The 27,249-nt window shown below is 51.0% G+C and overlaps 2 protein-coding genes across 4 annotated transcripts; one reads left to right on the plus strand and one right to left on the minus strand.

Annotated features, from left to right (window-relative positions):
• The first annotated feature begins 1,837 nt into the window (after positions 1-1,837).
• On the plus strand, positions 1,838-16,387 carry Hcn3 (hyperpolarization activated cyclic nucleotide gated potassium channel 3). The gene is given in 9 exon segments (XM_085678155.2): positions 1,838-2,215; positions 9,262-9,691; positions 11,623-11,784; positions 12,165-12,383; positions 12,732-12,878; positions 13,243-13,483; positions 14,373-14,537; positions 14,928-15,187; positions 15,189-16,387. Coding segments are annotated over 9 exon segments (2,340 nt in total). The 5' UTR covers positions 1,838-1,940; the 3' UTR covers positions 15,630-16,387.
• On the minus strand, positions 16,356-27,069 carry Pklr (pyruvate kinase L/R). 3 transcript variants are annotated; one of them, XM_087897350.1, is made up of 11 exons: positions 26,917-27,069; positions 25,774-25,956; positions 22,034-22,125; positions 21,818-21,949; positions 21,477-21,663; positions 20,937-21,207; positions 20,672-20,822; positions 20,282-20,434; positions 20,020-20,186; positions 18,700-18,881; positions 16,356-17,552 (listed from the first exon to the last, which is right to left on the minus strand). In XM_087897350.1, exons 1-11 carry the CDS (start codon positions 27,014-27,016, stop codon positions 17,446-17,448), a joined length of 1,725 nt encoding a protein of 574 aa, XP_087753476.1. In that variant the 5' UTR covers positions 27,017-27,069; the 3' UTR covers positions 16,356-17,445. The 3 variants fall into 3 exon arrangements, with proteins under 3 accessions (XP_087753476.1, XP_087753477.1, XP_087753478.1); XM_087897351.1 differs by lacking the exon at positions 26,917-27,069 and adding an exon at positions 26,547-26,698; XM_087897352.1 differs by lacking the exon at positions 26,917-27,069 and adding an exon at positions 26,566-26,588.
• Positions 27,070-27,249: the final 180 nt, after the last annotated feature.

Raw genomic sequence — 27,249 nt, forward strand, 5'->3', positions numbered from 1 at the left:
CTTCCTTTCAAGAGCTGGGATTACAAGTGTGTGCCACTGGTTTTAGAGCTTTTTAATAATCTTCCAAATCTGTTAGACATGATGGCACACGCCTTTAATCCCAGCACTCAGGAGGCAGAGTCAGTCTGTGAATTTGAGGCCAGCCTGGTCTACAAAGAGAGTTCCAGAACAGTCAGGAAAAGAAGAAGGAGGAGGAGAACAGACAGGAAAGAAAAGAAAAGAAAAAGAGAAGAGAAGGACTATGAGAAGAAAAATTGTCAAGGACTAGAGAGATGGCTCAGTAGTTAAAAACACTGGTTGTCCTTCTAAATGACCCCAGTTCAAGTTGCAGTACCCACATGGTAGCTCACAACTGTCTATAACTCTAGTTCCAGAAGATCTGACACCCTCATACAAACATACATGTAGACAAAACATCAATGCTCATAAAAATAAAAATAAAATTTCAGGGTTAGGCTGGAGAGATGGCTCAGTGGTTAAGAGCACTGGCTGCTCTTCCAGAGGTCATGAGTTCAATTCTCAGCAACCACATGGTGGCTGATAACCATCTGTAATTGGATCTGGCGCACTCTTCTGGCATATATGCACACATGGAGGCAGACTGTTATATACATAATAAATAAATAAATATTTTTCTTTAAAAAAAAAGGACAGGGTTTCTCTGTGTAGCTTTGGAGCCTGTCCCTGAACTCCACAGGCCAGGCCGACCTAGAACTCACAGAGATCTGCCTGCCTCTGCCTCCCAAGTGCTGGGATTAAAGGTGTGTGCCACCACCATCTGGTGCTTAAGTATTTCTAAAATGGGGGCCTTGAAAGGACTTTAAGCAAGTTGCACCTTCCATGTGATTGTAGAAAGTTTACTTGCAGACTGAAAAAAAATGAAGTGGTCTGAAAGAATTTGTTTAAGACATCTATCTGTCTGTCTGTCTGTCTGTCTGTCTATCTATCTATTGTGGAGGCATTCTCTCTGTGTAGCTCTGGCTGTACTCAGACTTGCTATATAACCCAGGCCAGCCTCAAAATTATGGAGATCTACCTGCCTCTGCCTTTCAGTGCTGGGATTAAAGGCGTGTGCCATCATGTCTAACAGATTTTGAAGATTATTAAAAAGCTCTAAAACCAGGTATAGTGACACACACTTGTAATCCCAGCCCTTGAAAGGAAGAGACAGGAAGATCAGGAGTTCAAGACCTGCCTGAGCTAGAATTCACGTCAAAAACAAAACATTTGCTTTCTGAAATAATTTAGTTGGAGATGCTGAGGGCTTTTCTAAGGCGGTGGCGGTAAGAAATGGAAACAAAGGGAAGAAACGGAGGTACTCAGCTCTTAATTGCATGTATGAAGTACGGTATTTTCATGTTTATTGATCTGTTTATGCAGATGAACCTTAGTAGTTAAGATTTCTGTGCTAATTTTTGCATTCACTCAGTGAGCGGCATTCGACAAAGGTTGCCTTTATGAATTAGGAAGAACATACTATGAATTAGGAAGAACATACTACGGAAAGTAGTTTCGAGGCTCTCAGGAGGAGGAAGACACCTAGGAGAATGCTGAGAAAAGACTTGTTCAGAACAGAAGACCCAGGACAAGGATGGGGAAAAAGAATCTCAAATTTTCCTTCTGTCCCGGACCCTAGGGAGATTCACGGATGGCATTTGCCCTGAGTTTCCCGCCTCCAGAAGCGAGGCGCCCCCCTACCCCACCCCTGGCCACGCCCTCTCTGGGGGTGTGGGCTGCAGTTGAGCCCGGAGCCCGCCCCGCCAGGTCTGGCGCAGCCCTCACCAGGGGGCGCAGCGCCCTCGCGTCTGTCGCCTGCACACGCCCCCTGCGCCCGGGGCGCACGCCGGTCGGAAGCGCGAGTGCCAGGCTGGGCTCCCAGGGACCAGCGCGCCCGCCATGGCCATAGACGCGTTGGGGAGGCCCTTCGAGTGAGGGAGGTCATGGAGGAGGAGGCGCGGCCGGCGGCGGGGCCCGGCGAAGCGGCGACCCCTGCGCGCGAGGCGCCTCCCGCGGCTCCCGCCCAGGCCCGCGCGGCCTCAGGTGGGGTCCCGGAGTCTGCGTCCGAGCAGAAGAGGCGGCAGCTCGGGACGCTACTGCAGCCGACCGTCAACAAGTTCTCTCTCCGGGTCTTCGGCAGCCACAAAGCGGTGGAAATCGAGCAGGAGAGGGTGAAGTCCGCCGGGGCCTGGATCATCCACCCCTACAGCGACTTCCGGTACGGGGGGCTTAGTTGGGGAGGGCGGATGGAGCTGCAGAGCCACCTCCGACAACCCAGCCTGGGATTCCTAGGCGGGTTACCCCAAGGTCCTCTATGTTTTGTCAGGTTAGGGAGACATGAGGGACAGCAGACATTAGAGAATCTCCGGAGACTTCGGTTTTCCCCATGACCCACCTGGACACTGTAGGAGTTTAGAAACCTTGCCTCTTCCAGGACTGTTTTCTGGGGGTGTGGGAAATTATATCCTACCCCAAAGCTGGGAGACCTGAGGGAGAAGCCTAGTTCCGCTCTCTACCACGCTTTACCCGCGCCCCAAGCGCTTGCCCAGTTCAAGCAGAGCAGATCAGGGGCCCTGAACTCCAAGGGAAGCTGGGAACCGTGGAGAGTGACCGGGGTCGGTCCGGTCCGCGGCCCTGTTCGCTGTCCGTGGTGCTGAAGGCGGGGTGGGCGGGGCGGGGCTGGCACTCGGAAGGCTTGAGGAGGAAAGCAGGGGCTCGGCCACCGCCCAGGTGTTTCCCGTAGGAAAGGGACAGAGAGTGGGGGGGGGGGTAGCCATTTCACAGTCCCCCCTTCAGGCTGTGCGTCTACATCAAGGTCGCTAGGGGAGAAAGGCTGCCCTGTCCTTGGGGACGTTGAAGGACAGTTTTTAGATGAAGAAATGAGGTGTGTCTCTGGAGCCTGGGAAGAACAATCGGAGACCCCGACAGTATCTTCCAGCCTCAGATACCCACTCCCTGTGTTATTCCTCCAGTTCTCATCGGCCGTCCACTTTGCTTTATTATTCCACTCGCCCCTGCCGTCTGTTCACCCCCTCCCCTCCCCCAGCTTCTCCCCAGACGTATCCCCTCAGCGTCCTCTGCCACATCACCCGCTGGGCTTGTGACTGCTGCGAGTCAGGTTGTGAAGATGCTCTGAGGGCACGGCGAGGGAAACCTTGCCTCCCCTCCCAGTGTCTCCTCAGCAGCTTTGAAAAGAGGGAGAAAGATCAAGGGTTTGTTGCTGAGTGAAAGTCTGAGGGGCTTCCGGGGTGGGTCCGGGCTTGGGACCCACCAGCTGCTTTCAGCGGCGGAGAGGATTGACTTCGCAATCATCAGAAGGGACTGTGTTTGGGACTTGTGCTGCCATGAGATGTGTGTGTGAGACCGGAAACCATCATGTGTGCGCCAGTGATTTCTTTCTCTGAATGAAGGTGTCCCCTGTTTCCCTCCTGGCATCATCTACACAGCTTCCTCTGCAGCGATGTAGCTTGCCCTGGCTCAGCTCAGCCAGAGTCTCAGCATGCACAGGCAGCCCAGAGGAGGGAAGAAGTGCACAGCACCAGCCACGCTGTCTCCGGATCTCCTAGGGAGCCGGCAGAAGTGCCGTGGGGGAGGGGTGGGCATCCCTGAAAAGCGCAGTTGAGATGAGCGCTGGGTAGTCTAGTCCTACCCTGGCCACGGATGACAGTTCCCCCACCCACAGAGAAGCAATTCGTGTTTTAGCTGTGTTGGAGAAGAGGAACGAGGAACGGGGTGGGGAAGACTGAAGAGGGCAGGACAGCCTAGACCAGAAATAGACAGAACTGGAGATGGGAGAGGCAGCCACCTTTTTTAGAAATCTGGAGATAAGAGTGGATGAGCCATAGAACAGCTACTGTTTATCCATCGTCTCTGGAGACTACCCAGCAGTCCGGTGAGAACAGCATAGGGTGCTTAGTTTTAAGAATTTTTAAAACAATATTGGTGCCATTGTGTGTGTTGAGTGTATTTATTTATGTGAGTGGATACAGCTGTGTGCATGTTTACTTTTTGAAAAAAATTAGATTGATTTTATGTGTTTTGCTTGCATATATATCTGTATGCTATGTGTCTTCAGTGACTGAGGAGGTCAGAGGAGGACAGATCTGGAACAAGAATTACAGGTGGTTGTGAACTACCGTGTGGGTGCTGGGAACTAACTTGGGACTTCTGTGAGGGCATCAGATGGCTTTAACCACTGAGCTAACTCTCCAAGCTGTGCCCATGTGTTGTGCGTAGGTGACGCGTGGACACGGGTTTCTCCCTCAATTGCTCATCACTGTTTTGTTTTACTCTTTGAGAGTGTCCCCCACAGAACCTCGAACTCATTGATTTAATTAGGTTGTCTGATCAGTCAGTGAGCTCCAGGAACCCACCTTTCCCCTCAGCACTACGTTATAGACCCACACTGTCCCCCAGCACCGGGTTACAGATGCACCACTGCCCCCCAGCACCGGGTTACAGATGCACCACTGCCCCCCAGCACCGGGTTACAGATGCACCACTGCCCCCCAGCACCGCGTTACAGTTGCACCACTGCCCCCCACTGTGTTACAGATGCACCACTGCCCCCCAGCACCGCGTTACAGATGCACCACTGCCCCCCAGCACCGCGTTACAGATGCACCACTGCCCCCCCACTGTGTTACAGATGCACCATTGCCCCCCAACACCGGGTTACAAATGTACCACTGCCCCCCCCCCCAGCACCGGGTTACAGATGCACCACTGCCCCCCAGCACCGGGTTACAAATGCACCACTGCCCCCCACTGTGTTACAGATGCACTAATGCTCCTTCTCTCATGTGTGTGCCAGAGTCAGCGCAGTTCTTAATGTTTGCACAGTAGACGATGTGCTTGCTGACTGAACCATCTCTCCAGCCCTGCCATAGTTTTCTGTTGTTGTTTTGGTTAGGAGTACCTAGACCATCATAGATGCCAGTTAGCTTATTTATTTATTTTTCTTTTTGTATGATAACCCTTCATCTCAGCTCATTTTTAAACTAAAAACCTGTTTGTTTATTTATTTAGAGTGAGTGTGTGTGTGTGTGTGTGTGTGTGTGTGTGTGCATTCTCCCACACCGTGCTGCTTGTGGCCATACAGTTGCTAGTTCTTCCATTTCCTTTGTGGGTTTGAGGGATTGAATTCAGGCCGTCAGATTTGACAACATGTGCCTTTGTCTCCTGAGCCATCTTGCTGGCTTTTTTTTTTTTAAAGATTTATTTTTTTATTATGTATACAACATTCCTTCCATGTATGCCTGCAGGCCAGAAGAGGGCACCAGATCTCATTATAGATGGTTGTGAGCCACCATGTGGTTGCTGGGAATTGAACTCAGGACCTCTAGAAGAGCAATCAGTGCTCTTAACCTCTGAGCCACCTCTCCAGCCCCTTGCTGACTTCTTTTTATTTTGAGACAGAGTCTCCTTAAGTGCCCAGGCTGGCCTTGAATTCTCTCCGTATTCCAAACAAACCTTGACCTCGGATCCCGAGCCTCAGACTTTAAGTTCCTGTGCAAGCAGGCCTGGCAGGTTACAGAGGTCTTATAGAGAGGGGATATACTCACATTTCTGAGTAGCATAAAGCAAGCTCATGTCGTAACTATCACCTTAAGAAGGTGTCCATATCTGCAGTACAATACAAGTCCCATGATATAATCTCACATTCTTATCTCAAATTCACTGTTCTCACTTTTCTTAGGGAATTAAAACTAGATCCTCGACTATGCTAAGAACACAGTTTACCTCTGAATTATATCTTTATTCCTGTATTCTAATTTTGGGGTACTGCACATGCAACAAGCCTGACACCCTGGGTTCAGTTCCAGGGACCCAAATGGTGGAAGGGAGACTGATTTCTTCATACATGTGCTGTGGCATGCACACGCCCACACCCACACGCAGGCACTCTACTGTAGACAGAAAATATATTTCATTTCCTCATCTTCTGTGGGGAAGAAGAAGAATCTTTTTTTATATTTATTTATTTATTATGCATACAATATTCTGTCTGTGTGTATGTCTGCAGGCCAGAAGAGGACACCAGACCTCATTACAGATGGTTGTGAACCACTATGTGGTTGCTGGGAATTGAACTCAGGACCTTTGGAAGAGCAGGCAATGCTCTTAACCACTGAGCCATCTCTCCAGCCCCAAGAAGAAGAATCTTTTACTTTTTTTTTTTTTAGAGTGAGATTGAAATATTTATTCAGGGGGTTATGGAGGGGAAGGAGAAAGGGGGGCAGAGAGAGGGGGGAGAGAGAGAGTCTTTTACATTTTTATTAACTTTTATTTTCTTTTTATGTTTTTTTTTTCTTTTTCCTTTCTCTCTCTCTTTGGGAGCTTTGTTGGGGGGTTAGTAATCTGCCCACTTGATCATTTGGGTCATTGCTTTTTGTCTCTTGAGTCTAACTTGTAAATACAGAAAATAGTATTAAACAATACAAATAATTTCGCCATAAATAAAAATAAAATAGAAAGGCAGTAAGATAGAGCAATAAAGGTGCTTACTGCACAAACCTGGTAATCTAAATTCAACCCTCAGATATGAGAATGGAATTCACAAAGCTGTCCTGGCCTCTACATCACCCTGTATCATGCACACATACACATTTTAAAAAATTAAAAATAAGTAAAATAGAAAGGCTTCCAAACCAGTTTCGCCACTCTTCTGTGACGCCAAAACCGATATGTACTAGTTTAGTTTTGTCTTTTTGGGGACTTTGTCTGCATGAAATTATCTAATTTGTACCCTATGTCTCTTGCTTCTCTTGCCCAATGTCAAAAATGAGAGATTCGAGGTCTGGAGAGATGGCCGGTGGCCAAGTGTTCTGGCTGCTCACCCGTGCTGACTAGTGTTACCAGATGAGAGAGGTGAACACCAACCCAGAAACGTTTGATCTGCAGTGGTGACCTACCTGTATGATGCACTAGTGCCATAGTAGCACGGAAGCTGTAGACTAACCAACCACTGTGTGACTGGATTCCAGGCTTCCTCCACAAGATGGAACCCATGCCTGACATGGCTTGGATGGCTGTGGACCTATGGGAGAACAAATGCGTAGATAGTAATAGAATAGATTCCTAACACCACTAACTGCTCTCACTGTCTTAGTCACTGTGGTATTGCCGCAAAGAAACACCATGGTTTTTTTGTTTTTTTTTTTTTAAACTTTATTTAACTTTATTTCATGCATATTGGTATAATGATGTCAGATTCTCTTGAACTGGATTTACAGACAGCTGTGAGCTGCCATGTGGGTGCTGGGAATTGAACCCAGGTCCTCTGGAGGAGCAGTCAGTGCTCTTAACCACTGAGCCATCTCACCAGCCCCCAAGAAACACCATGTTTAATTGGGGGCTTGCTTACAGTTTCAGGGACTTAGGCCATTGTCATCACAGCCATGAGCGTGGTGCTGGAGCAGTAGCTGAGAGTTGCATCCTGATTCACAGGTGGAGAGACAGAAGGAAAAGCTGAGACTGATTTGGGCTTTTGAAACTCCAAAGCCCACCTCCAGTGACATACGTCCTCTAAGAAGACCACACCTCCTAATCTTTCTAATCCTTTAAAACCATTCCCTCTTAACAAAACATTCCAATGTATGGACCTATGGGGGGTATTGCTGTTCAAGCCACCACAGGCATCAGAAAAGCTTTGTCCTGTAATAGATGGGAACAGATACAGACACCACAGCTGGACAGAGTGGGCAGTGTGTAGAGTGTGAGAGCCTTTGGATTACGCAGTCCTAGTGTCTCTATCAAATCCCTTCCCTCAGGGCTCAGGGAACTTTGCAAAAGAGGAGGCAGAAAGACTGGAAGAGCCAGGGGGGATGGAAGACACCAAGGACTAAGGCCTTCGGGACCCTGCAGGCTTACTCATACGTGAACTCATGGAGACTGGCAGCATGCGTAGGGCCTGCACAGGTCTAAGCCAGGTGTGGTACAGTGTTGATAGGGAAGTGGACACAAGCACCCATCTCTAACCTAGACACTGTCTCCTCTCAACAACCCCTAGAAAAGGAAACCTGTTCCCCAGTGCTGTCTCACTGGGTTTATAACCCTTAAGGGCAAGGCACCTGTCAGCAGTAGACAACCAACGCAAAATAAATTCAGTGGTGTTTTGGAGGACTTTAGTCTCATAATGCTTTGTCTGGGCATTCTTTTTAACCTTGCAGGTCTTTTGCTTTTATCTTATGGTTTCCAATTTTGTATTCTTAAGGAATTTTGTTGTGTGAATGTATTTCACGTGTGTGTATTTCTTGTGCTTTTTCTTTGGCACTTTTTTTCCTGCTTGTTTCTTTGTTTTGTCCTCTTCCGATTTGTTTACTTGCTTGTTTGTTTTTTAATGAGAGAGAGAAAGATACGGATTTGGGTGGCTGGGGAAGCAAGAAGGATTTGCGAGGAGTTGAGGAAGGGGAACCCATGATCAGAATATGTTGTATTAAAATAAACTATCTTCAATAAAAAACTTAAGTTTTTTTTTTTTTAAAGTCCCTGCTGCCCTTGTAGAGGATCTGGGTTTGGTTTCCAGCCCCACATGGTGGCTCACAACTTTGTGTAACTCCAGTTCCAGGGGATCTGACGCTGTCTTCTAACATGCTCATGGTGTGCTTACATATGTGAGAGCAGAACACACACACACAAAATCAAGATAAATCTCTCTCTTTTCAATTGTGAGATTGATTTATGCTGCTGTGCAGCATTCCAAGCTGTGGCTATAGTTACCTCTATATATCATGCCTTACTTGCCTACATTTATTTTTTAACTTTATGTTTTCTTTATGTGTGTTTTGTCTGCATGTGCATCTGTGCACCCTCTGTTTACCTGGTGCCCTTGGAGCCAGAAGAGAGGATCAGATCCCCTGGAACTGGAGTTCACAGAAGGTTATGAGCTGCTGGATGCTGGAATCAGACTCGGGTCCTCAGCAAGAGCAGCCAGTGTTCTCAACTGCTGAGCTCTCTCTCCATTTTCTACTAGTGGGCCTTTGAGTTGTTCCCAAGCTTATCCTGCTGTGGACATTACGGGTTGTATTTCCTAGAGCGCGTGCTCCCGTTGGGTGTTTATACACAAGAATGTAGGGCGCACAGATGTCTAACTCTGCTAAATATTGCTAACTCTTTTTGCAAATGGTGATTCCAGTTTCCGCTCTCAGCGGATTTAAATGACCATTTTGTAATTCTGTATCTTGACCACTCTTAGCTGTATCAGACATCCAGCTGCTGAAAGAGTATGCCGCGATCTTGCTTTCCGTCCCGTTCGTACCTTAGGTTTTACTGGGACCTGATCATGCTGCTGCTGCTGATGGGGAACCTCATAGTCCTACCTGTGGGCATCACTTTCTTCAAGGAGGAGAACTCCCCACCCTGGATTGTCTTCAACGTCCTGTCTGACACTTTCTTCCTGCTGGATCTGGTGCTCAATTTCCGCACTGGCATCGTGGTGGAGGAAGGTGCTGAGATCCTGCTGGCGCCCAGGGCCATCCGCACACGCTACCTACGCACCTGGTTCCTGGTTGACCTGATCTCCTCCATTCCTGTGGATTACATCTTCCTCGTGGTGGAGCTGGAGCCGCGACTAGATGCCGAGGTCTACAAAACAGCACGGGCCCTGCGCATCGTCAGATTCACCAAGATCCTTAGCCTGCTGCGGCTGCTGCGCCTCTCCCGCCTCATCCGCTACATACACCAGTGGGAGGAGGTGGGGTGGGGAAGTGGGGGATTATCATACTCCTTGGGAAGGTGCTATGGGTGGAGTCCTGGTGTTTTTAGGGATGGGAAAGATGGGAGAGGCTTCCAAGTGAATTCTTTGCGAAGCTTATAGGAGAGAAACAGGGACAGAAGGAGGACTGGAAATGAGGCCTGAGGTGAGGGTGGGGATTCAGAGAAGTGGAGGACTACAGCTGGGCAAACACTCGAGGAAAAGTGGATTCTTGAGTGGGTTATTGGGTTTGGGAAGGAGGTGCTTCTTCGGGCAACAGAGTTTGGTGGCTCAGTGTGTACTGTGCCATCTCACTGCATCTTGCATAAGGTGACAGTGTCACACATACCACCATTGGTTGGTATATCTGTGTGTATTGGTAAGAGTTAGCACATGTGAAGCACAGAGAAAGGCTTCTTCACACAATGCATCCCTAGGAGTTAGCACACAACGCATCCCTAGGAATTAGCTGGGGTTTTGGCTTGGTTTGGCTTGGTTTCAGCTTTTTGAGACAGGCTGGTCTTGGTCTTTTGACAGCCCTTCTGCCTCAGCTCCTAGGTGCTTGGAGTGCAGGTGTGAGCCACCACTTCCAGAAATGACCTATTATCCTTAATGCTATTGGAAGAGGGATGCTGGTGTTAATCCTTGTCCTGAGGATTACATTGTGAATGCCACTTTCCTGGGCAGCTTGTGCAATCTAGAACTTCCTGGATATCAGCCTCAACCCTGTTTAATTCTGGACACAGAGTTGGTTTCAGTCTTGCTACATAAAAGATGAAATAGCAACCATGTGTTGTAAGGTCCTATACAAATAAGTAACGGTTGCAAACCTCATTCATCCCTTACTGGGGTTTGAACCTAGGGCCTTACATATGCTAGGCAAATGTTTTGCCACTGGGTCATATCCCCAGTCCCCTTTTTAATTTTTATTTATTTATTTTAGAGTTATTTATGTTATTTATATGCATGTCTCTGTACTACATATGTGCCTGGTGCCTGTGGAATTAGACTGGAATTGTGAGTCTTCATGTGGATGCTGGGAATCAAACCCGTGTCCTCTGGGAGAGCAGCCAGTGCTCTTAACAGTTGGGCCGTCTCTCCAGCCCTTACTTCTTATTTTGAGATAGAGTCTTACCAAGTTCCGAAGCTGCAAGCTGGAGAGATGGCTCAGCAGTTAAGAGCACTGACTGCTCCTCCAGAGGACCCAAGTTCAATTTCCTACTCTTGCATATTGACTCACAACTGTCTGTAACTCTAGTTCAAGGGGATCAGACACCCTCTGGCCTCCAAGGGCACCAGGCATGCATATGATACACAGACATATATGTAGACAAAACACCCATATACATAAGCATTTTGTTTTCTTTTGTGTTTTGAGACAAGGTAGCCCTGGCTGTCCTGAAGCTCGCTATTAGACCAGGCTGGCCTTGAACTCAGAGATTCACCTGCCTCGGCCTCTCAAGTGCTGAGATTAGAGGCATGCACCATTATACCTCACCCAAAGTTTTCTAAAAATTGAAAGAAAGTCAGGCGTAGTGGCATACACCTTTAATCCCAGCACTTGGGAGGCCGAGGCAGTTGGATCTCTGTGAGTTCAAGGCCAGCCTGGTCTACAGAGCAAGTTTCAGGACAGGCACCAAAGATACAGAGAAACTATGTCTCGAAAAACAACAAAAACAAAAAAATTGAAAGAAAAAAAAAGTTGCCTTGGCTGACCTTAAACTTCTGACCCTCCTGCCTCAGTTTCTCTAGTAGCTGGTATTACAAGTACTTGACACCAGGTCAGGTTAATAGCTACATTTTTTTTTTTTAATTAAGAGAGACTTGGGAAAGGGAGCACAAGGTTTGAGGGGAATCTGCAGGGCTGGAACTGGAGGAGGCCCAACAGAGAGGGGCTCCTAAACATCGCAGTGCTTCCTTGGACTCCTCAGATCTTTCACATGACCTACGACCTGGCCAGTGCAGTGGTCCGAATCTTCAACCTCATTGGAATGATGTTGCTGCTGTGTCACTGGGATGGCTGTCTGCAATTTCTGGTCCCTATGCTCCAGGACTTCCCTTCCGACTGCTGGGTCTCCATGAACCGCATGGTGGTGAGAAGTGCCCCAGCTCTGGTACCCCTGGGTCTCTTCTGCCTGAACAGCAGGGGTAGCCATGGGCAGCAGGAGGTGGGAGATGATCCAGAAAGATGATAGGAGGGGTTAGGGCTGAGGAAGAAGGGCAAGAAACCTGGAGAGAGGAAGTTCTTGTATGTTGGAGGGAACAGGCAGAGAAGGAAACCTAGACAAAAGCAAAGGTTTGCACGCCCAAAGGAAGCCCCTTCTGCTTTGGGAGCGCCACACACTAAACTGCTGAGGGGAAGGGCTGAAGCAGAGGGGTAGGCAGGTGTGGAAAGGAAGGAAAGGGGCGGTGAAGAATTACTCTCTGAGGGGCCCATGCCCTGTTCTGTTCTGCAACATGCTCTGTCCCCCAGAACCACTCGTGGGGCCGCCAGTACTCTCATGCCCTGTTCAAGGCCATGAGCCACATGCTGTGCATTGGCTACGGGCAGCAGGCGCCAGTAGGCATGCCTGACGTCTGGCTCACCATGCTCAGCATGATTGTGGGGGCCACGTGCTATGCCATGTTCATCGGTCACGCCACTGCACTCATCCAGTCCCTAGACTCTTCCCGGCGACAGTACCAGGAAAAGGTTAGTAGGGACAAGAGCCAAGAGCAGGAAGGGGTGGGGCATGGGGGCATGCTTGAGATTGTGTTCTGATGGGCTCCACACCCCTGCGTGAAATACTTCCGCGTCTGTCCCTACGCCTCTGTCCTTGGACCCTTCCTCCGTCCACATTTGGGTTTTTCTGTAACTACCGTGTCCTCCCTGTATCTACTATTATCCATATGTTCTTTGTGGCTCTGTGTATACCGTGTTTATCACCTTTGGGTCCAACCTGTGTCTGTGACTTTCTATATACACACCCCCGGCACCCCATTATTTTGGCCCCGTGTCTCCACACTTTCTTCCTACTGGCAACTGCTATTGCCTCTTCAGTACAAGCAGGTGGAGCAGTACATGTCCTTCCACAAGCTGCCAGCTGACACACGGCAGCGCATCCACGAGTACTACGAGCACCGCTACCAGGGCAAGATGTTCGATGAAGAGAGCATCCTGGGGGAGCTGAGCGAGCCGCTTCGGGAGGTGGGGCCAGGACGGACCTTGTGGGCAGGGCTTCCGGAGGTGCCGCCTGGGTCACCAGAGAGTGCTTATCATGTGTTCCTGTGGGGACCGAGGGCTACAGATGGCCCCGTGGGAGACTATCTGAGGGAGGTGGCGTTCTTGTGGAAGGTCTTACGGGAGCGAAGGCTGTATGAAAGGAGACGTAGGATGCCACGGTGGAGAGGTTTTGAAGGCAGGTTCTCAGGGAGGCCCCCACACCCACTGCATCATCCTCGTCCACTCACATCTTCACAGGATGGATGGGGTTTCTGGAGACAGATGAGCTTGGTGGGGGCATCTTCCAGCATTGGGCCACGCCTGTCTGATAGGCCCCTCCTATGTCCAGGAGATTATTAACTTCACCTGCCGCGGCCTGGTGGCCCACATGCCGCTGTTTGCTCACGCTGACCCCAGCTTCGTCACCGCAGTGCTCACCAAACTCCGTTTTGAGGTCTTCCAGCCAGGGGACCTGGTGGTGCGTGAGGGCTCCGTGGGCAGGAAGATGTACTTCATCCAGCATGGGCTGCTCAGTGTGCTGGCACGGGGCGCCCGGGACACTCGCCTCACTGACGGATCCTACTTTGGGGGTCAGCAGGCCTCGGGGAAGGTGGGGGGGTCATGAACATTGGACAGCATGCAGGTGCTTCCTAGGATCAGGGCCCCACCTGTTGGTGCTGCAGAATCACAGAACAACCCTCCCCCAAACCTCAGTGAGCCTCTGAGCTGGGGCCTGAGGCTCCGTAGTTTATTTTTATTGGTTGATTGACTGACTGATTGATTGAGACAGTTCTCTCTATTATGTAACTCTGGCTGTCCTGGAACTCGATATGTGGACCAGGGTGGCCTCAAACTTACAGAGATCTGCCTGCCTCTGCCTCCCAAATGCTGGGATTAAAGGCGTGCGCCACCACATCTGGCAGTTGATTTTTTATTTATTTTTTTATTTTATTTTTTCTCAGGAGAGTCCAGTTCATGGACAGGCTGCGAGCCATGGGGCCAATGGCCCTGTGGGGTTATTAACTGACAAAATGAGGGAAAGCTAGGGTTAAAGTAGAACTGACCCACAGACTTAAGCGCCAGCTGATGCCCAGAGTGTCTTGAGGCTCGTACCTCCTGCCGGCTGCCTAGCCGCCCACTGCTTGCAAGTGTCGCATCAGTTGCCCTTTCTGTCCGTTTAGCCCGTTTTTCTCCTCTGGGACAGAGCGATAAGACGGTTTTGGAGTTAATGTGGAGTAGAGTGATTGAGAGCATCTGGGGCTGGCAGACCTGCTTGTCGGCTTAATTTGGAGAGAATGAAAAAGTCAGGGAGCAGCCTTCCAGATGTGCAGGTCTGGAGACAGACAGTGCTTGGAGCAGTTAGGGACCTCACAGCAGGTAATCATTAATTTCTCCCAAGTCTAGGGACGAATCTGAGAGTGCTGGGTTGGTGGCTGCAGGCCTAGTGGGAGGCTCTGAGGCTCTTTCTAACTTTCGCAGAGATCTGCCTACTGACTCGAGGCCGGCGAACAGCCAGTGTAAGGGCTGACACCTACTGTCGCCTCTACTCACTCAGCGTGGACCACTTCAATGCGGTGCTTGAGGAGTTCCCAATGATGCGAAGGGCTTTTGAGACTGTGGCCATGGACCGGCTTCGTCGCATCGGTGAGGCCTGTCTACTCTGCTCTGGTTCGGGGCTGGGCCTCACCTCATTTCCACTGCATGGAGCATCCCTCTAGAGTGTAGGCACTGCATCCAGACCCACCCAGTTCCAGGCCACGCCTTCAGCAGGCCTTTTAGCAGTTACTACCTCTAGCAAGCCCTAGCCATGGATATGTCTCCCTAGACCTTCATTCCCCAAGTCCTCCTGAGTACCAGTGCTTAATTCACCATTTTTGATTGATACCACCTTCCAGTTCCCATTGCCAAACAGTCTCTTAATACTTCTGACTCCCCATCCCCTATCGCTCAGACTCCTCCACACTCTGATTTCCAACCTCCTCCATCTCAGATTCCTTCCCTTTCCTAACTTCTTGGTCCTGGAACAACTTGTAGGCAAAAAGAATTCGATATTGCAGCGGAAACGCTCTGAGCCCAGTCCAGGCAGCAGCGGCGGCGTCATGGAGCAGCATTTGGTACAACACGACAGAGACATGGCTCGGGGTGTTCGGGGCCTGACTCCTGGCACAGGAGCTCGGCTCAGCGGAAAGCCAGTGCTGTGGGAACCGCTGGTGCATGCGCCTCTGCAGGCCGCTGCTGTGACCTCCAACGTGGCCATAGCCCTGACTCACCAGCGAGGCGCTCTGCCCCTCTCCCCCTGACTCTCCAGCGGCCCTCCTTGCTCGGTCTGCTAGGCGCTCAGCAGGTTCCCCAGCCTCCCCGTTGGTGCCTGTCCGAGCAGGTCCTCTGCTGGCCCGGGGACCCTGGGCGTCCACCTCTCGCCTGCCTGCTCCACCTGCCCGAACCCTCCACGCCAGCCTATCCCGGACAGGGCGTTCCCAGGTGTCCCTGCTGGGCCCTCCCCCAGGAGGAGGTGGTCGAAGGCTAGGACCTCGGGGCCGCCCACTCTCTGCCTCTCAACCTTCTCTGCCTCAGCGAGCGACAGGTGATGGCTCTCCTGGGCGCAAAGGCTCTGGAAGTGAGCGCCTGACCCCTTCGGGGCTCCTGGCCAAGCCTCCAGGGACAGTCCAGCCGTCCAGGCCGTCAGTGCCAGAGCCAGTTACCCCCAGAGGTCCCCAAATTTCTGCGAACATGTGAAATCCTAGGTTACACTGGCCTTAGCTATTGGCATGGAATAATGTGTGCCTGAGGGTAGAAGCGCCTTGGGAAGGCTGACGGGATCTAAAATACTGCCCCTTACTGCCGAGTAGCCGTCCATGTCCTCAACCAAGCAGCTGCAGCCTGCTAATCCTAATCATCCACTCATTTGTCATAGGTGCCTACTGCCTGCCGTGTTCAAGGAAGGCATTGCGCTAGGTACTGTGTCTCCACTGCCAAGTAGAAGTGACTCGAAGCCCTCTAACAGGGGTATTCCCAGGCCACCGTCCTGCCAGGTGCAGGCGTGGTCTCCCAGCCCTGCCTTTACTAAGCAGAAACACCATCACTGCCAAGTAATTAGATAGCAGTTTCCCTGTCAGTGACCCTGCAGGTTCTGCCCAGTGTGTCTTATCTTCCTGCCCCCTTCATCGTAGCTGGGTACAAATGTCTAGGGTTCCCCTTACCACCTGCGGGCCCTCCTTGTCACACCAGGTGAGAACACATATGTGCCCGCCGTAGCCTTCCCTCCACAGCTCCTGTGTGGTAGCACTGCCTTTGTGAACTAGAAGCTGCTCTTCACTGTGCTCCCTGCCTCGGTGGTATTGCCCCAAAGCTAAGGGACACTCGACACCTTTTCTATGCCAGCCCAGCTTCCCCCAGGTGGGGGGCAATGGGCTGAATCCTCCCGTGACCTTTTATCTTTCCTCTGTCTTATTTATTCAGTCATTTATTATGAATTTTATTTATTCATTTGCTAATTTGACTTATTCCTTTTGTTACTCGCTCCGGTATCTGTTCTCTCCACCTCCTAGGGGGAGGTTAGGGGGACAGGGGGCCATCTTTGTGGTCCTTGCACAATGCCATCAGGAGCCATACCCAAACTTTCTGTATGGAGGTCGTGGAAAGGGGGTGACAGGTTGGTAGGACAACACTTATTTCTTTTCCCTCATTGGGCCCAGGAGGAGGGCCTGGAGTCTCCAAACACCTGCTTTCTCAGGGACAAGAGCTACCTACCCTCTGCTCACCCACTTTCCTACCTGGGGCCATGACCACACATCTCCATTTCTCCAGGGTGGGGGGACTCTGGGATTCTTGGCTTGTGGAAGTTGTTTTTATAATTGCATCTAAACAGTTGAGGTTAAAAAGAAGAGATCCAGTTTTTGCTTCTGATCTGGGGGTTGGGGGGCAGTTAGCTGTGGTCATCTGGCCCAGCGGAGCAGTGGGCATGAACACAGCCAGGTAAGTGGCTTGTAGACTCAGCTCCAAGGTTGTGGAGCCTGAAGTCCAGTGTGGTGGCGCATGCCTGTAATCCCTACCTGTGGGAGGGGAGACCAGGCTGAGCTATACAGTGAGACCTTGTCGGCACCCTGGCTCAGTTTCCCCCAGTACCATCTACCCTAACTTCCCCTAAAGTGTGGTTCTGTGCTCCACTGCTCCAAGAAGGAGTATTCTGACCCGACTTGAGGCCATCAGGAGGTCACATTTTGCTCAGGAAATGGTCATGTTTTAAAATAATGGCTCTATGGAAATTGGATGAGATCACCCTGCTTCCGTTTCCTCCATTCTAATGCTAGGGAGCCTAGAGGAATAGAATTAATCAGCTGGGCTGGGATTAAAGGCTCAGGGCATTTTAGGATTCGGCTGAGCGGATTGAGACAGGGATTACATCTGATGCGGCTGGGTGGCCAGTGCATAACTGGAGGGATGTTCAGGGCCTATGTGAAGCACGGCGTTGAGGCTGGATGGCAGATGTGGGATTGGGAGGGGTGCAGAATGGGAGAGATGGGTGCAACTAGCTCAGAGAGGGAGAGTCATTTCAGGATATGGTCAGCACCCGCATAATGTTGGTATAGCCAGAGCCAGGTCGCCAACCTGTCACCACAATCACCAGATCACCAACACGGAGGAAGCCACGGAGCTTTCCTGAGGGAGAAAAAAGTGACAGACAATGAAGAACCTGGGTCAGCCATCACTATCCATCACCTCTCTTAAAGAGAAGGGAACCGAACTAGTGGAGAGGGTTGTGTGAGGAGGGTGTGTGTGTGTGTGTGTGTGTGTGTGTGTGTGTGTGTATGTGGAGGGGTGTGGGGGGGGAGGGCTGTGTGAGAAGGGGTGGGTGTGTGGAGGGGTGGGATGTGTGGGGAGGGGTGTGTGTGGAGGTGTGTGTGTGTGGAGGGGTGTGTGGTGAGGGGTATGTGTGGAGGGTGTGTGTATGTGGAGGGTGTGTGTATGTGGAGGGGTGTGTGGTGAGGGGTGTGTGTAGGAGGGGTGTGGGGGGAGGGGTGTATGTGTGGAGGGGTGTGTGATGAGGGGTATGTGGGGAGGTGTGTGTGTGGTGAGGGGTGTGGTGGAGGGGTGTGGTGGAGGGGTGGGGGGAAGGGTGTGGGAGGAAGGGATATGTGGGGAGGGGTGTGTGTGTGGAGGAGTATGTGTGGAGGGGTGTGTGTTGAGGGTGTGTGTATGTGGAGGGTTGTGTTTGGAGGGGTGTGTGTATGGAGGGTGTGTGGGGGGAAGGGTGTGTGTGGAGGGGTATGTGGGGGGGTGTGGGGAAGGGTGTGTGTGGAGGGGTGTGTGTATTTGAAAAGGTGTGTGGGGAGGGGTGTATGGAAAGGGGTGTGTGTGTGGAAGGTGTGTGAGGAGGGGTGTGTGAGGAGGGGTGTGTGTATTTGAAAAGGTGTGTGGGGAGGGGTGTATGGAAAGGGGTGTGTGAGGAGGGTGTGTGTGGGGAAGGGCGTTTGAGGAGGGGTGTGTGGGGAAGGGTGTGTGTGAGGAGGGGTGTGTGAGGAGGGGTGCTTGTGGAAGGCACAAGCTGCTGTTTCTAAGCTTTAAGCCTCTGCACCCGTGTGGATGCTCTGATGGGACAAGGGTGGGTGTGATTGTGACAATTATAAAATAAAATTTAGTTCCTGCCCCTCTGGTTCTCTGCCCCACCTCTTCTTGCTCCTGTGTCCTACTAGGTTGTGACAGACAGCAGCAGACTTCTTAGGGAGCTTCTGCTCCCCCTCCCTCCCCTTTGAGTCAGGGTGAGGAGCCAGACTGGGGAGCCGATGCACAAGGTCTCCAAACTCACCGCTTTCAATGCCAAATTGGACCCTTCGATCCACATCATCTGCCCAGATGGCTTCTGGTGGCTCACGGTAGAGCAAGGGGAAGACTCCTCGGGACAGGTGGACCTGGCGGGCAGCCTGGGCTGAACGAGTCACAGCGATGACGGCTGCCCTAGGTCGGTACCGAGACAGGAGCTGAGCTGAGCTGGATGAGGGGGAGGCAGAACATCACAGTGTAAAGTTGGGTTGCAGGTATTACTAACAAACCACATTCCCTGGGTAACTATACTTCTCTAGCCTTTGGCGTTCTCACTAAATATTCAATAGAGTACCTACCACGGCCGGAGAGGAGGCTCAGCCATTGAGAGCACTTGCTGCTCTGGAAGAGGACCTGTGTTTGGTTTCCAACACCCGAATGGTGGCTAACAATTTGTAAGACCATTTCCAGGGGCTCTGACACACTGGCACCAACCATGCAAATGGTGCAGGCATACATGCAGGCAAAAATGTCCATCCATATTTAAAAAATAATAAAATAAATGTAAAACCCAGTTTAGAGAGATGGCTCAATTTTTCAGATTACGGCTCTTCCAGAGGCCCTGAGTCTGGTTCCCAGCAGCCACATCAAGTAGCTTCAGAGGGTTCAACACCCTCTTTTGGCCTTGGATACTGTACACAAATGCACATACCCCCACATATATGTAATCAAAAATAATGAGAAACATCTTCAAAAAATTAGAAATGTAAAACTAGCCATCAAGACATGGTGACATGTGCCCATAACCCCAGCGCTTGGGAGCGGGGGCTGAGGGTTCAGTTCAGGCCTGCTTTAGCTAAGTAAGTTTCAGACTAGCCAGGACTAACAGGACCCTATTTCAGAAAAATCCAACAACAAAAGAGGGGAGACTGTCTAGAAGATGTATATTTCCATCACATCACCCTTCACAGGACATATAATGTCACTTGTCAATCCTCACAGCCCCATGGGGGAATAAACCCAGGGAGACAGATGGCTTGTGGGGCCCAAGGGAGTTACTTAAGTTAAGTTACATCGTTAAGTTCAAGAGAAAATCCTCAGGGTGCAGTCTCCTGGGCTCTTCAAGAACACCTTGGCACTGGGAAACCCTCTCAGGTCCAGGAACCCAATGTCCTGAAGCCGACATTAGATTATATCACCTGCGGAATCCCTGGGGCTCACTGGCACTGGCCCCAGAGCACCCAAGAGATGCCTTTCCTGGTCTTCCTTCATGGCTCTCTCTTTTCTTGCCCTAAAGCAACACTTTTCATCGCGCCCTGTGTCAGCCCCTCCCTGACCAAAGTCCTGCTTCCAATTTGTCTCTCACCGGCCACTCGTGGTTAGCACAATGATGGCGGCCGCACAGCACTTGAAGGAAGCCTCCACGGCCCCGATAGCCGTGATCTCAGTGGGATCACGGCTCAGTGGCGCTGCCCGGCGTAGCTCCTCAAACAATTGGCGGTGGTACACAGCGGCCTCTGCCTCTCGGGCAATCTGCAGGCACCAGTAAGTCAGGTTGAGTAGAGTCAGTGGGGTCCCAGAGGGATCCGAGTCCCTGGTCCATCCGCTTTTCAGGACTAAGTTCCTACCGCGTGTTGCATCTTTACAGCCTCCACAGGGAAGCTGCCCTTGGCGGTCTCTCCAGACAACATGATACAGTCAGCGCCATCCAGCACCGCATTGGCCACATCGCTTGTCTCCGCCCGAGTTGGTCGAGCCTTAGTGATCATGCTCTCCAGCATCTGGGTGATACCACGAATGTCAAAATCATAGAAGTCACATTCTGATTGGGGACCCCACCCACACTATTTTTCTATGACACCGCCTGCACTCTTAGAATGCCAGGATCACACGAGACCCTGAAAAGTTCATGTCATCTCCACCTAACTTTGTTATTTGTGGCCAGACACTAGACAGCAAAATGTAGATCTAAGGCTTCTCAGACCCTTTAAAGTGTAGCCCAAGGCTTCGCTCCTTACCTGTGTGGCACAAACGACTGGCTTGCCGGCCAGGTTGCAGCGTCCAATCATCATCTTCTGAGCCAAGAAAACCTTCTCGGCTGGGATCTCAATGCCCAGGTCACCCCGTGCCACCATGATGCCATCGCTCACCTCTAGAATTTCATCAAACCTGGGGGGTTGGAGGAATTCAGGCTGGGGCAGAGCCAGGAGGTGCCGGGAAGTGGCTAGCAGAAGAGGGGCAATGGGAAAGAGAGGGCTAACGCGAACAAAGGCCAGGTCTCACTTTTTCACGCCTTCATGGTTCTCGATTTTGCTGATAATTTTGATGCCCTGTCCTTCCGGCCCCAGGGCAGCCCGGACAGCAGCCACATCGCTGGCTTTCCGTATAAAGGAGGCAAAGATGATGTCCACATTATGCTCCACCCCGAAGCGCAGATCCAAGAGATCTTGCTCAGACAGCCCAGGAAGGTCCACCTCTGCATTCGGCAAGTTCACACCCTTCCTGCTACCCAGGACACCACCGTGCTCCACTTCGGTCACCAGCCCCTCTGGGCCTGCGGGTATAGAAGGCGTCAAGGTTGACACCGAGCTCCAGGCACAGCAGAGGAAGCGCTAAGCTTGGAGCTTCAAGGAAACAGGGACTTCTGAGCTCTTTACCTCCTACACACACACAGATAAGGCATGAAATGCCCAGCCCCAAACCGTGATGAGGGCAGGGGACTAGGACAGGTGGGGAAATAGGCACAGCCAGGGGAAGGTGTGGGTAATCTAGAGTAGACCAAAGAGAAGAGAAGGTGTCCCGTGTTAGGAGGCACTTGCGCACCGATTTTCCACACCACTAAAGAGATGAGTCCGTCGTCAATGTAGATGCGGCTCCCCACTGCAAGGACCCGAACGATATTGGGGTAGTCCACCCACACTGTGTTTGCAGTGCCCCGTGTCTGGAACTTCGGGTCCACAGTCACCAGCACCTGTGAGCCCTTCACAATCTCCACCTCCGACTCTGGGCCCTGGGGGCGGGGCCAGAGAGACATTAAGTGGGTCGTGAGGTGCGGGGGCGGGGTGGGGGGGGAGGGGTAGGACCAGCATTGACCCTCTCTTCTGCCCCAGAGCTCTAACAATCCTCCAAGCCCAGACAGCGCCGACCCTACATAGGCTTCTCACCCCCTCCAGAATCCCAGTGCGTATCTCTGGTCCCTTGGTGTCCAGGGCGATGGCCACAGGCCTGTAGCTGAGTGGGGAGGCCGCAAAGCTCTCAGCTGCCTCTCGGATGTTCGCGATGGACTCCGCATGGTACTAGCCACGAGAGCGAAAATGTCAAGGGAAAGTGGGCAGGACCTGAGGCATCCTCCAGTTCCGCCCTCCAGGACCTCCCCACACCTCATGGGAGCCGTGGGAGAAGTTGAGTCGTGCGATGTTCATCCCCGCCTTGATCATCTCCTTGAGACGGTCCACCGAGCGCGATGCTGGCCCTGGAACCAGAGATCCCACTATGAAGTTCTTCCCAAACCTGATTGCCAGAAAAACCTCTAAGAGACTGCCCTATCTTTGGAGTCCTTCATTCTTGCAGTTTCCTTTACTCCTTTTCCCACTCCAAGCAGCATGCACCCACCACCTTGGCAAGGCAGTTTGTGTGGATGTTCAGCCTCAGCCAGGCCTTGGGAACCTTTGTTAGCAAGTGACTAACATTAAGCGCCTCCCTGGTTACTCTAGGCTGTGAAGAGTCAGAACAAGAGACAGGCCAAGAGGGAGATTTCAATGGGGAGGGGTCTCACTGACAGAGCTGAGTTCTGTCCAAGTCTCCACCCTCCTCCTCATAAATACATACTTCTCTCCTCTTCCCCGGCTCCTTTCTCGCTGCAGGGAAGATGGAACCCAGGGCCTCCTAGAGGCTCTACCACTGAGCTGCCTCCCGCCTTTGTTTTCCTTCCTTTCTTTTCATCCACCCTCTCACAGCCGTCCTGCTGAGACAGCATCTCCTGTGCTCCAGGCTAGCCTTAAACTTGCTCTGCTACTGAGGAAAACCTTGGACTTGCGATTCTCCTGTCCTCGCCTCCCTGTGCTGGGGTTAAGGGTATGCTGTACCGTGCCCAGTTTATGCCGTGCCAGGGACGGAACTAAGGGCTTCGTGCCCACTAGGCATGCCCTCTGCCCTCTGTCTTCTGAACTACACACCCACCCCCTTTCTCCTTGGCCTTGAGTTCTTGTTTTATTTGTTTTTTTTAATTTTAGTGTGTGTGGTCAGAATCCATCACGTGGGCTCCAGGGATGGAACTCAGGTCAGCAGGCTCCATGGCCAGAGCCATCTTACCAGGTCCCGGGGCCTGCATACTTGATCCTCCTGCCTCAACCTCTCAAGGGATGCTATTAAAGGAGCACACTAGGAGCGTGACATCACACTCGTGTGTGTGTGTGTGTGTGTGTGTGTGTGATAAAGAGAAAGAGAGAAGTGAGTGGTGAGTGTGTATGTGTGAGTGGTGTGTGTGTATAGGTGGTGTGTTTGTGTATATATGTGGTATGTGTGTGCACGTGTGGTGTGTGTATCTGCCTCGTCCTCAGCACTCACCGTTTGCAACTTTCTTCCTGTGGGCCCCGACTGCCTTACTTGGAAGACAATCTCTGCAGAAGACACCTTTCTTTCCTTTTCCTCTCTTATTCATTTTTGAAATAGTGTCTCTATTTAGCCCAGGCTGGCCCCAAATTTACAGCAACCCCTAGATCTCAGTTTCTACAATGTGGGGATTCTAGACATGAGCCACTGCACTAATTCTGCTGATTCCTATTTTATTTATTTATTTGCTTTTTCGAAACAGAGGTTCTCTGTGTAACTCTGTCTGTCCTGGAACTCACTTGGTAGATCAGGCTGGCCTTGAACTCAGAGATCCATTGGCCTCAGCCTCCTGAGTGATAGAACTGAAGGCACACACCATCATGACCAGCTGCTCATTCCTATTTTATATCTCAATTCCAGATCACTCACCCAACCCCAGAACTGAGTATCTGACTCTCATTTGTCTTTGGATGTTGAATGTGTACCTCACATTCAATCCATCAATCCATCAGGAAATTTCCATGGCTCAGCCTCCAACAAATCTGTTTTGAGTGAGACCACACCTTTCCACCCCACCCACCGTTAGTACTGCAGGAGCTGGCTCTCACTCAACACCTCAGCCTATTGCCATGTTGGGTGATGCCCCTCCATCACCTCAGCAATGGGGAGGCAAGGCACAACAATGAAGAATTCCAGTCCAACCTTGGCTACAACAAGAGACCCTCATCAACAAACTGAAAAGCAGAAACAAAAACAAAACAAAGAAAGAAAGAAAAATCAGTGATCGGAGATTCTAACCCCAGGAGGGAGCTGAGGCAGGGTGACAGTCTCTCTGAGCTGGAGAGCGGAGTCAAGGCCAGCCAGGACAATCTAGTGAGATTATATCAAAATAAAAAGTAAAAAGAAAGCCAAGGATGGGAAACATGGTAGAGCCCTCGTGAACCATTTTCGAGGCACTGAATCCAATTTCTAGACCCCCCTGCACCCCACCTTGTTCCCTCCTCCCCCAGTCTCTTCATGTTGGTTAGACCTTGAAGCTACTCTAGGCTTCCTTTCTGTTTTCAGATTTATTTTTAAACTGTGTGTGTCTGAGCATGAATACGTGCCCATGAGTAAGGACAAGCTGACACATTTCCAGGCAACTATAAATTACCCAGTGGGAGTTTAGGGAGCTGAACTCAGGTCTTCGGAAGAGTTGTACTCAATCTTAATGATTGAGCTCCAGGGCACCTTGGTTTCTGGGCATTGACTTCCCTTTGCCTGGACATCTCTTCCCCCAAAGATCTGCAAAGCGAGTTCTCCCCTTGCCACCTTCCTTTCTCCCCTCTTTTTTTCAGACTGTCATGCAGCACAGCCTAAGCGCAAAGTTAACACATAGCTGAAGGTGACCCTGAACCTCTGACCCTCCAACCCTCCTACTTCCACTGCCCAGGCCTGGAAGCACGGGCTGCACAGCAGTGGCTGATGCTGGGGCTTCATGTAGGGGAGGAAAACACTCTACTGACCGGCCACATTCCCTGTCCCATTTTCGCTTCTTGATGTTGTGATAGGGTCTCATGTTGTCGCTTCATCTGACCTCAACCTCTCAGCAATCCTGCTACCTAGGCACTCAGAGTGCGGAGGTTACAAACATCAGCCCACCACCATTCTCATCTTTCTTTGCAATATTTGCTGAGGTTTTTTTTCTCTCAGTTGCCCTGGCCCCTGTTTAGGACAACAATCTTCCTCCTGCCCTGGGGTGTGTGTCTGTGTGTATGTTTGTGTGTGTCTATGTGTACCGGATATCCCTGATCACACCTTCTCTTTACTCACAACTTTCTAACACACTGAAATACTGAAATATTGAAATTAATACTAAAATAAATAGCTACTTTTTTGTTTTTTGTTTTGTCTTTTTGAAACAAAGTTTCTCCATGTAGCCCTGGCAGTCCTGGAACTTGCTACATAGACCAGGCTGGCTTCAAACTCACAGAGATTCTCCTGCCTCTGCCTCCTGAGCGCTGGGTTTAAAAGCTTGGGCTGCTACACCTGACTTTGAATTAGTTACATTTTAATAAGTCATTGCTTAGTGTTTGCTGTCCCACCTGCTGGACTATGTTTACCTGTTTATTTTCTGGTCTATTCCCGATCCCAAACCCTGTCTACTAGGTACTCAACAAGTATTTGTTAAGTTAGGTTGATATTGCATATCTGTGATGTCACTGCAGTAGATCTTGCAAGAAGTCTAGAAATTCAAGACTAAGGCTATACAATGAGAGCTATGTAATAAGCTTAAAATCACTCAAGGTGACCTGAGACCCTGTCTCAAAAATCCAGCCTCAAACAGACATGGTGGTGGATGTCTTTAATTCCAGCCCAGCACTCAGGAGGCAGAGGCAGGTGGATCTCTGAGTTCAAGGCTAGCCTGCCCAACAGCCAGAGCTACAGAAATAGAAAGACCTTGTCTCATAAAAACATCAAACAAACAGCTACCTCCTCCCTCAAGAAAACCCTTACAAATATTTGTTGAATGAATGACCATGTCAAAGATTGCAAAGATAAGGAGAAACCTTGAGCCAAGCAGTCTCACCAATGGTGGCAATGATGCTGGTGCTGCGAGCAGCCACCGGCTCGGAGTCAATGTCCAGCAGACACAGGTGTTCCAGGAAGGTGTCCGCCATAGCCGCGGGCAGTTGCTGTTGCTGGAAGAAGGCAGTGCCCAGCTCCTGAGTCAGTTGGGCCACACTAGCACGTCGAAGGTATCCCGCTGGCCCTGCAGTAGAAGGGGACTCAGGTTCTGGCACAGACACCTGCCTGTGGTCCATGCGCCTCCTGCCAGGGCCTGCTGCAGCCGTTCAGCTCCCCAGTTTGGGGGAGACCTTCCTTCAATGGGAGTGTATCATGCAGGTGGCACTTTGTTTAGTCTCAAGGGTCCTATCGTGCGGGCTGCTAGGCATGTTCTATTCCAATTTTGCAAATAAGGAAAAGGATTTCAAAATGGTAAAATACATCGTCCAAGAAAACGCACCTTCCGGGTAAGAAGATTTAAATCTAGGACTAGCCGACCTCAAGCTCCAGCTGTTACTATCCCATCTTAAAAGACCCTTCCCCGCATCAGACTTCTTTCAGTCTGTTCAGCCTCGCCCCACCAGACGTTTCCTTCAAACCTGCATCTCATTATTGAGCCCCAGAATCACCCAGCTCCTTTTCCTAAGATCCCTTTACTCCCTTCCAGCTCCAAACAATTCGCTGACTTCCTGAGCCCCTTCCGAGTTCCCTCCATTCACTCAGTGCTGCTCCAGGCCCCAGGGATCCTGCAGCTTGACCCAGCCCAACTCAGTAGAACATCCTGTCCAGAAGTACCTGCCATGGCGCTGAATACCTGCCGTGCCTGTGGGTCTGCTTTATGCTGTGCTGTGTCGGTGGCATGAGGCCTGGCTCAGATGAGATCAGCCCTGAAGACTAGTTAAAGTATAACCAGCTAGCATCTCTCTTCCCAATGGAAGCCTGTAGATCAAGGGCCAGAGTCCAGGAACCACGGGAGTGTCCCGTGGCATCCGTCCTGCTGGATCCCCTTTGGCCTGTCTGCAGAGCCTGGATCAAAGGCTCTGATCAGGTCTGTGTGTGACACAGGTAATACCATCATGGGCGTCCTTCCCCCAAGGCCTCCGCCCCCCAACTCTGATTCTACCCTAGTTCCCTCTGTTCAGTGATGCCCCGTTCCTCTCCTTACCTCCTGGAGCCCCACTTAGGGCAGACTTTGCCAAGTCTTTCTGGGACCTAGAGATCCATGGCCAGAGCTGCTGGGGTAGAATGTTCTCTTGGACAGACATGCTTCCAGCGTGTAGCCCTGGGGCTGCAAGCACCACTGACTGGGAGGAGAGGGTGCCTAACTGCTGGTCTTATCTGAGGGAACCAGAGAATAGAAAAGGGGCACACCCAGGAGGCAGCCCCATCCCCACGGAGTCCCTTCTCCACGACTGCCAGCTGTCTGCCCCGACCTCTTCCCTTCCCTAAGCCATCCATTTTTCTTGATCAGTTTTTAATCTTGGGTATGTTCTCTAAG

The sequence above is a fragment of the Myodes glareolus genome, chromosome 17, assembly GCF_982192425.1.
Source record: "Myodes glareolus chromosome 17, mMyoGla1.1, whole genome shotgun sequence".
Taxonomy (NCBI): Eukaryota; Metazoa; Chordata; class Mammalia; order Rodentia; family Cricetidae; genus Myodes; species Myodes glareolus.

Coding starts and splice junctions, on each gene's coding strand:
- Pklr (XM_087897350.1), bottom strand. CDS start 27,016: ATGTCTGTCCAAGAGAACATTCTACCCCAGCAGCTCTGGCCATGGATC. Junction 21,950..22,033: donor TCTCCCACGGCTCCCATGAG/GTGTGGGGAGGT, acceptor TCTCGTGGCTAG/TACCATGCGGAGTCCATCGC. Junction 21,664..21,817: donor GCACTGGGATTCTGGAGGGG/GTGAGAAGCCTA, acceptor CCCCGCCCCCAG/GGCCCAGAGTCGGAGGTGGA.